Source organism: Lathyrus oleraceus, chromosome 5, assembly GCF_024323335.1.
Source record: "Lathyrus oleraceus cultivar Zhongwan6 chromosome 5, CAAS_Psat_ZW6_1.0, whole genome shotgun sequence".
Lineage (NCBI taxonomy): Eukaryota > Viridiplantae > Streptophyta > Magnoliopsida > Fabales > Fabaceae > Lathyrus > Lathyrus oleraceus.
The window spans coordinates 221,360,280-221,370,004 of NC_066583.1; the positions used below are offsets into that span (position 1 = coordinate 221,360,280).

The 9,725-nt window shown below is 36.7% G+C and overlaps 1 protein-coding gene across 1 annotated transcript; it reads right to left on the reverse strand.

Moving 5' to 3' along the window:
• Positions 1-7,922: 7,922 nt before the first annotated feature.
• On the reverse strand, positions 7,923-9,478 carry LOC127083109 (F-box protein At1g67340). The gene is made up of 3 exons (XM_051023349.1): positions 9,181-9,478; positions 8,934-9,096; positions 7,923-8,832 (listed from the first exon to the last, which is right to left on the reverse strand). Exons 1-3 carry the CDS (start codon positions 9,411-9,413, stop codon positions 8,086-8,088), a joined length of 1,143 nt encoding a protein of 380 aa, XP_050879306.1. The 5' UTR covers positions 9,414-9,478; the 3' UTR covers positions 7,923-8,085.
• Positions 9,479-9,725: the final 247 nt, after the last annotated feature.

Genomic DNA, 9,725 nt, shown 5'->3' on the forward strand with positions numbered 1-9,725 from the left:
TGGTGGAAAATCCTCATGACTTAAACATCAACATACAACAGCAGTCATTAATTCAAGCAAAACATCATTAAACAAGGTACAAGCCTTATGTCAAGCAAACAAGGCAAAGAAACAGTATGCTCATGCACATCTAAACAGCAACACACCAAAACAACATTCAAGCAAAAGTTTGAGCCGGACAGGTAGTTTATCAGTAGCATGTCATCATCTCCAACATTCATCAGCATATGTTATCATCATTCCACATTCAAAAACATGGCAAACAGCAAGATATTTAGCAATGTACTTCATGACATAAACAACCAAATAACAAAAGCAGGCAAGTTTCTGGATAGGGTTTCCTGAATTGTAGCAAGCATTCATCATCATCCATCATTATATCATCAATCATAAACAAACTTCAAGTAGACTTATGCATACAGCATGGTAGCCAAAACAAAGATGTTCATACAGCAGCCTAACAACAACAAAACAAACAGACAGTCGAGCAAATTCTGGGCAGGCTTACAGTTATGAACAGGGTATCATCATCAACACTCCATCATGAACAAAACTCATCCAGCAATTAACAACCACACAATGGCCATGCCACACTATCCTCATGCAACAATAATCACAACCAAACAACATTTAATCCTGGAAAAAAATCTGGGCAAGGCACAGGTTGAACAACAGCAGCATAAACTCATCATCACCATAAGCTCGAAAATTCAATGTACTCAGAAATTAAATATGAGCATACCAATAGCATTAACAAACTTAAAGCAACAGGAATATATCATTACTTTTCACTAAAACATTGCAAACAAACCAAATCGAACCAAAATGCATTAATACACAAAAATAAAAATCAAGTTTTAAGACAGCATAGTTCACCATTCAATGTGATTCAAGTTTCATAATGCTCAGCATACAAAGAACTATAAGATACATGGCATGTTTTGATGAAAAGAGAAAGTTGAGGGCTTACTTGTTTTTGAAGAAAAACTGGAAATAGTGAGGAAATGAGGGATGTAGCTCGAAACAAACAATCACACAGCTTCCAAAGGTTGAATGCTTGCAGAAATTTAGCTCAAGGATGCATAGCTTAGTCCAGCTCGAAATCTGCCATCAATGGTGCTCTTGAAGAAACAGTCGTGGACTGGTGGTTACAGCTGGGATTTGGTGGTGAAAATGTGCTCAAGAATATGTATAGATGAAGAATCAATCAAGGTTTACTTGTGTGCTTTTAAACTTTCAGCAGAAAAATGCCAATTGCCCAAAAATGCAAGAAGGGAGAATGAGTGTGTTTTTTACGTGGAGGCTGCAGTCTAGGGTTGTGAGAATGTCAGAAAAATGCATTTATATTGTCTGTTTAAAGTTGGTTTAGAGAATGATAATCTTGCTTAACTTAAAATGTGGTTTTTGCCTTTTTGCTAAATGTGTACCAGTGGAGATTGGAGGGTGTGTTTGCTGCGAATTGGGCCTCAAATAGGCTGGAAACAGACTGCAATTTTGCTGTTTTTGGTTATACATGGAAGGCTGTACCTTGCTTTGTTCTTATGCTCCAATTTGCAAAAAAAAATAACAACTTGTGCAAGTTTGGTCAAAATGAGGTGTAAAGGTGGTATGATGATGGTTTATGGCTTGGAACAAATCACAAATATTGTATGGAACATTTCCCAATTGACCAAATCAAGAAAAAGCCAAAAACTCAAAAAGTCAAAGTTTGGTCAAACTTTAAATTTAAATGCAAAAGGTCCAAAAATGCCATTTTGATTGGCAAGGTTTTAGGTCATGAAATTTATATTTTTGGAAAGAGGATGAAAAATGTGGTTTGTAGGAAAAAACCCCACCAAATTTGGCCTTATGGTTTGAGAGTTATGGCTTGTTGAAGTTCAAAAATTGGTGAAAATGATTTGATCATATCTTGACAACCACACATGGGATTTTGATGTTCTTGGACTTTTTGAAAATGGGAAGACAAGATCTTCAACTTTCATGTTGGGCAAAAATTCATTTGGAGCTTGTATCATGATGTAAGTTTAAGATCAAGAAGTTTCCATTTTTGGCAGTTGAAATTACAAGTCCACTTTCTATTTCTGGAAAATTTCTGATTTGACTTGATTTTCTTCCATGATGAGGTTGAACATGATAGATGAGACTTATACAAGCATGAATGAACTTCTTCAAATCAATTCTATCCATCAAATCTTGATTAAATCAACTGTTGACCAAGTTTGACTTAATGTTGACTTTCCTAGGGTTTTGGACTGATTGATGCACTTCTGATGAATTCCAAACCCTAAATCCTTGAGAACTTGACTTCAAATGATGTCACAAGATGTATGAACCTTTGATTAGTGATCATGGTGCCCAAATTCTGCAAGAATGGCCACCATCCATTGCTTTGACTGATCAATGACTGACTTTGACCTAATTGCTGATGATTGCTTCCACTGCAAGCAACAAGGTTAAACAGACAATATTTTTGTACTTTTTGAATGATAAACATATGAAAGCAAAGATATACAAATGCAAAGTATGCTTGGTGATCAAGAAATCAAACCACAAGGCAATCTACCCACCAGAAGGGGACAAAGGCATGCATTGATCCTTGAGGTTATGGTATGAATGATATGGGCCATGAGGGATCTTAGGGCCCAAAATTGGGGTCTTACACTTTGGATGTAAAAGGGACATCGTAGGGTCATCGATTGGTCATTGAAGGCAACAGTTGTGAGGATACCTTAGCATTCGAAGGGACTATCATCATTTAACCGTAGGCTACACCGAAGGGTCATCGAGGGACAAAGGCAACATTCGAGGGACTATGATGATTTAACCGAAGGGTCTTTGCTAAGTGCATCCCCACATTCGCGGGACATGACCATAATACCGTAATATCGTAGGGTAACAAAGAGAGATCCAAGATCACTTATTTAAAGGCAAAGTTTTACAATTAATTAGATAGCCGTAATCAATTAGATAATTAGGTCCACGTTAAAATTGATGAAATCAATACATTAAAATCAGCTAGGTAATTTAGGATGAATCTCCACATTAAAATTAAGTAATTCAGAATCCATCTCCATAAGGGTATCCCACACATAAGGTGGAATACCTAGCCGGCCGTTTCCTCAGGAATATGTAAGCCTTTACACAATTCAACACACGGGTTAGAACATCGAGATAAAGTACAATTAAAAACTGCACCACAACACAACAGTCATAAAGTCAGGCCAAATAATGCAGAATTATAATGAATCTTGATTAGATAAACATAAGGCAAAACAGCAAAGAAACAAAACAGCCACTGTCCCGTTCGCTCCTGCTTCGCTTAGCGAAGGCTTAGCGAGGGTTTGCTCCAGGCTCGCTTAGCGATGTGCTAGCGAGCTGCGATGTTGAAAGGACTGACCACTCTTGGTATCGGATGGGGTTGGACGGCGGTAGCTTCGGCGCGGATGAGCAGCCTTCAGGGTTTCTTTACCCGGAATTCTTTAAGTTGGTTTCCAGGGTTTCTATGCCAGGGTTTCCGTCCGTCTTCCTCTGTTTTTCCTCTCTTTCGTCCCCCCCTTTTCTGACTGAAGCTTGGCTATTTATAATGCCCTTGTTGTGACCTAATGGGCTCAGAATGAAGCCCGAAAATTCTGATGTTCGCAAGCTTCGCTAGGCGAAAGAGTTGCTCGCCTAGCTAGCCAGCTAGTTTGGGCTTTTATTGGATCTGGTGCTTCGCCAGGGCGAGTGTCATAACGAAGGGTTCGCTAGGCGAAGGAATTGCTCGCCTAGCGAGCAAGCTGGTTTGGGCCATTTTCTGGATTGGGCCTGTTGTGAGCTGGGCTTTTGTTCCTTTAAGGTCAGTGTCTTGCAGAATAAGTTGGAGTGCCTTGAAAAATGCCTTGTAATATTGACGGGCAAATTTTGGGGTATGACAAGTCGCCAGAAGAGTTACCATGATAAAAGGAGAAAAACACTTAAATTCTAAGAGGGAGATCATGTATTTTTACGAGTTACTCCAGTAACAGGTGTTGGTCGAGCTTTAAAGTCTCGAAAGCTTACGCCGCATTTCATTGGTCTGTTTTAGATTTTTCAGAGGGTAGGAGAGGTGGCCTACCGAGTTGAGTTACCGACACATCTCTCAAATCTTCATGATGTGCAAGTTAGAGATAACTTGACAGTTGAGACTTTTTCGTTGATGATTGAGGATCTTGAAGTGAAGCGCTTGCACGACATTGAGATTGCTTCAGTGAAGGTTGTTTGGGGAGGTCTTGTTGGTGGCAGTCTGACGTTGGAGCTCGACAATAGGATGAGAGAGTATTATCCAGAGCTTTTCCCGTCAAATAGTTTTTTAGGGAAAAAATTCTCTAAGTGGGGGAGAGTTGTAACACCCTTAAATTTAATTTATTTATTTAATCAAATTATTTATGTTTTTATTTAATTAATTAGTATGTGATGTGCTTTTAGTTTAAAATATATATTGAGTTGTATGTGTGTGTGGTGTATGATGGGGTGTAGAGAGAGCCTTGGTGGATATAACTAATTAATTAATTAATTAAAAATAATTAGAATTGATAATTATTTTTAATTAATTAATTAAAATAAATAAGAAAAGAGTTTTTGGGTGGAAAGTAGAAATTTAGAGGTAATAAGAAAAGTGGTGAACATTTTAAAAAGAGTTGGGTTTTAGTGTAATTGACAAAAGAGTAAATTAGGTTTTTAGAGATAAAAATGGTTAGTGGAACTTTTGAGGAGTCAGTACGTAAAATTGGAGTTTTGAGAGAAAAAGAGATTCGGGCTTGAAGAGGGAAGAACACCAACCATCAACCTCAACCAATTCATAATTTTTGCAAGAAATCTGAGGTAAGGGTGGAAAGGGATTTCAACATAGGTGTTTAGCATGAAATGGAAGAGAAGAAAGGCCCTTACTCTCATTAGAGATTGTATAAATTTTGTTTTGTTGTATGATGTTTATGCCCTATTGAGTGATCTGTGCGCGTTCTTGTATTTTGATTCGATACATATGTTGACGCTTTTGATAAATCAAGGTTAATGTGATAAACATGTTGATAAGGCAAAATATAAATCGTAAGTCCTTTTAGCGTACCGTCACTTGCGTTAGAAATAGGTTTAATGGCCTTCCAAACTGAAGAGTTTCATAATTTTATCATGAGTATATCATTTTTCGTACTATTTTGAAGTCAGACATTCTATTTTAGAGTTTACGCATAAATTATTGTGATAGGACTGAACTGAAACGAATAGAATTGAAGTTTCGTAACTCTGTTGGAGGCGCGGTTAAGTGAGTTTGAAAGAGGATTTAAATATCTTTTAGACTATAGTGTTTCATAATTTTATCATAAATCTATAATATTTGGTATTATTTTAAAGTGAGATAATTTTAGAGTTAGGTCTAGAGTTTGAGCAATGTTGAGTATGATGGTCTTTCGTTACCTTTTTGCTGAGTTTAAAAGTCTTATTTTATTTGGTTAGAGTTGTTATAGAGTTGTCAAGAGTTTCTTTTGAGTTGTTTAGAATTGGAGTCGAAATATAGGATATATTTGAGTTGAGTTTGGAGTATTGTTGACATTATAAAATTACATTTGAGTAATATTTTTATTTATTTAAGGTTGTTAAGGAAAAAGAGTAAAAATTGAGTTGTTGAGTAATTGATAATAATATTATTGAGTTGAGTTGGGATCTGAGTAATTTGACTCTTTAGAGTTATTTTGATAAGGCTAGAGTTGTCTTGAATAGTTGTTGTTTTACCTTGTTGGAGGTCTGATATAAGTGATAATGAAAATTACTCTCTTGGTGAATGACATTGTGATAATAAGTTAATATTTTGTACTATTGATGAGTATGTGTGGATATATGACGTGAAGTGTGTGTATAATTGTGTGACTTGTTGTGTTTACTTAATGATGAGTTGATGCTATAATGAATTAACATGATTGAAGGCTTGTGAATATGCATTTTGATAAGGTGTTGATGGTTGGTGTTCTTTGCTAATTGTTGTAACCTTGATTAATTGTCACGTGTTAAGAATGGTGTTGTGCATAATGGTGATAAATACATGTGATAAGTTAAATGATTATTTTGGTAATTATTTTGGTGATAATGCATGTTGTTGAGAGACATGCATCGTGGTGTACGTGCTTCGATCCAGTTGGTGTATTTTGTTCCGATGGTATGGATTAAAGAGCGAGTAGTTAGTTTCAGATGCGAGTTGATGAAGCGTGACTTATGGTGATAATAATGATTTTTGTGTGCTCTGATCCTATGGTGGGGATTCATAAGCGAGATTGTTATGTGTTGTCCATGAACAGAACTGCATGCACAATGAGTCGGTAGTGGAGTACATTGGATACATGTTTGTATATGCAATTGAGTGTTCATGATGTTGTTGATTGGTTGAGAATACTTGACATGGTTAGCGAGTTCTTGTGAATAGTGTGCATACTTGATCAATGTGCATGTTATTAATAGGTGTGGGACATTTGTATTGTTGATTGTGTAATGATCTGTGCTTGTTGTATGATTCTCTACCTTAACATTTTTTATACTGTTTATATTGAAAGTTGTTTCTCACCCCTTTGCTTCATATTGTCCATCATAGATATCTCGCAGATAATTAGGAGTAAGCATTATTGCTATGTGTGGAAGGTGGCTTATTGGAGTTACTCTTAATTTTCTTTACATATCGCTTTATTATATATTAGTGGTTTTAATGCTCTGGTTGTGTAACATTTATATATTAGTGGTTTTAATGCTCTGGTTGTGTAACATCGGAGACGGGAGTTTATTATGTTTTATGTTGATTTCGCTGTTTTGGAGTTTATCACATTATTGATGAAGTTGTGATGAAATGTTTTTCGGATACATAGTTTCAATCGGTTGATATGTTTTCGAAGGGTTGTCGTTGGTGACATCTTAAATTATCATGTAAATTTTTTAAAAATAAATTTTGGAGTTTAAGGTGCTACAGAGACTAATGTCCCAATTACCCGCCTCGTACCCATCTTTCAATATCGGGAAAAACTCAAACTCAAATTTGAACTTAGTCAAAACAATTTTTTCCGTCGAACTCGAAATAAGTTCAGACGGATACTCACGGATATGAGTTTTATTGTCATTTCTACTTGTTTATCTCATTCAAAACGGTGAAAAAAAAGAAATTAAACGTTTGCCTCCTTGATGCTATGTTTAGATATCTTAAGATAAACTAACTATTTTGATAAAAAAAAAAAAAAACTTTCCTTTAGAGCTGCATATCTTAATTTTGTCAAATTTCCTTCTAATTCATCCATCTTTACAAATCACTGTATTATTTATTCAAAATAATAAATTCCAAAACAAGATGATTGATATATTCACAAACCCCAAATTTACAATTTTGGTGGCCAATATTTCCTCTAAGTAAAGTAAGAATATCAACCAAATCTATCCTAAACATAAACTTGTCACTCATGGCCAATATCCCCTAAAGAATCGGTGCCATTATATATCCAACTTTGTTCTAAAGCAGTTATGATGTATTAGGGAAGGTAAGATTGTACAGCCCCACTTAAGATGTGGTATACTTTTTGACATGTATTTTCATTTATTTTGTTTAGAACATTGTGGTTCCTACACGTCATATCCTTAATGTCTGTCTGATTTCATATCTTATTAAAGCATCGTTTTATTAGCAACCAACAATAAAATAAAACGTTCAATTATGTTCCTCCTATGGTAGTTTATTCACTAAAAATCCGAAATTTGCATTATTATTCCAATGGACCCAACTAAAAGTAACTAGTAACGGTTGTTTTTAGGTAATTTATAAAAATAAATAAAATATAGAAATAAAACAAAAAGCATCCCTTTCATTTTTTTTTCTTCTTTTCGAGACAATTTTAAGTTTGCTTCTATAAAATAAATAAAAAACAAAATAGAGTAAAAGGAACAGAAAAGACCACATTGGAGTTTGCACTCTATGCAACGCCAAATTTAATAAATGAGATAATAAATATTTTCACTTTTTCCATATTTCAGTATCCTAGGCCAAAAATTACAGTTCCAAACAAATTTCCGTTACCGTCATCTTTTAACGGTTTTAAAATTCATCTACCTATCAACTTCTTCAACGTTAACGACTCCGTCACCGTCACCGGCAACATTTTCCCCCTCGGCGTTTAACCACCTCTCAACCGGCGCACACTCCGCCTTGTGTCGAAACTTCCAATCAAGCGCTTGACAAGCGCGTGAGCAGTAATTCACAACACCACAAACCGAACACCTTCGAAACTCGTGCTTCCTTGTCTCTGGACGGCCACAACCGGTATTCGAACACAGCATCATACCCTGACCCGGAAACCCGCCCCGGTTTTCAAACCACTCTGTCAAAAACCGGTTCGCAGGGTGAGCTTCTTTAACCGGAACGTTACAACCGAAGTCACTCAGCAAAGGACAACCCGAACCCGAAACAACACGAATCTGAGGTGGTTGGTTTGCAACCGGATTAACACTCCATGTCAGCAATGGATGCTTACTGTTACCGTTAGATAAAACGGCAGCAAGTTCACGGGCGTTAGCTTGGACGAGAAACCGCCGTCCTTCTATAACGTTCTGTTTGACGCCGTAACCGTCTTGTAAACAATGACCAAGCTCACGCAACCCATCGATATGACCAAGGAACGCAGCGCGTGCACAAAGAGCCACACCAGCACGTAAGTCTTTGTCATTTTTCGTTCCGCCGCTTCCATTAAACTGAATCACAGCTAATGAGTAAAGCGACGGCGCGTGAGATTTCATTGCTGCCTTTGCCATAATCGAAGCACCGCTCCGTCTGTTTTGCAAACAGTAAAACCGAATCTGCGCCCACAGAATAGTCAAAACAACACTCATTATTATTAATTAATGTATTTAACATGAATTCAGACCAAAAAATTGTAATTTTTGAACCGTTAGATTACCATTCCGAGAGTGTAACATGCTTCAATGTTTCCAGCATCGGCACAGCGTTTGAGGAAACCGTGAGCAGAGTCGCACCAGTTTTTAGCTTGAACTGATAATGTTTTGTTCGATGCCTTTGACAAAACAACAGAGTTAAGACCTAAAGCGTTTAGTCTCTTGCACCTGTTCAGCATAACAAAATCAGTTACTTCAAAACAAAAGCAAAATGAGACCATTTTTGAAGAAGATTACTGGCTAGTAACTTACGTGATTAGAACACTGATGAAATCGGAGGGTGAGGTTGCGGTGGAGCTAAGTTTACCGAGGATAGACAGAACAATATCATCAGGTAAATAGTCAAAGTAGTCAGAACCGCCGGTGGTGTTTTCCGGCATTCTCTTCTGTCGTTTGTGGGAGAGAGTGAAGAGTTTGGTTATATCTGAAGACATGTTTGGAAGTTGAAGTGTTTGAGGATAACACAAGCCTCTTCTGGTTCGCATAATAGAGAACACAGACACTTCTGTAGATAAAGAAGGGTAAAAGGAGAGCGAGGAGTTATATATGAGAGGTAATGAATCAGAATCTGAAGAAAAAATTAAAACATTGAAATTGGGAATAGTTAATTACGAAAATGGCCCTGGTTTTGTCGTTATTTTTAGTCCAACTCCGTTGACCTAGATCCAGTCCGTCTTCGTCCGTAAGTTAATGCACTCGATTGCTTTCTTTTTTTTATTTGTACTGCACAATCCTTCTCCCTTGTCTGCACGCTTTTCAACAGTTTTTTTTTCCACCTTTTTCTTCCTATTTAAAAT

Coding starts and splice junctions, on each gene's coding strand:
- LOC127083109 (XM_051023349.1), bottom strand. CDS start 9,413: ATGCGAACCAGAAGAGGCTTGTGTTATCCTCAAACACTTCAACTTCCA. Junction 9,097..9,180: donor TTCATCAGTGTTCTAATCAC/GTAAGTTACTAG, acceptor TATGCTGAACAG/GTGCAAGAGACTAAACGCTT. Junction 8,833..8,933: donor CATGTTACACTCTCGGAATG/GTAATCTAACGG, acceptor CTGTGGGCGCAG/ATTCGGTTTTACTGTTTGCA.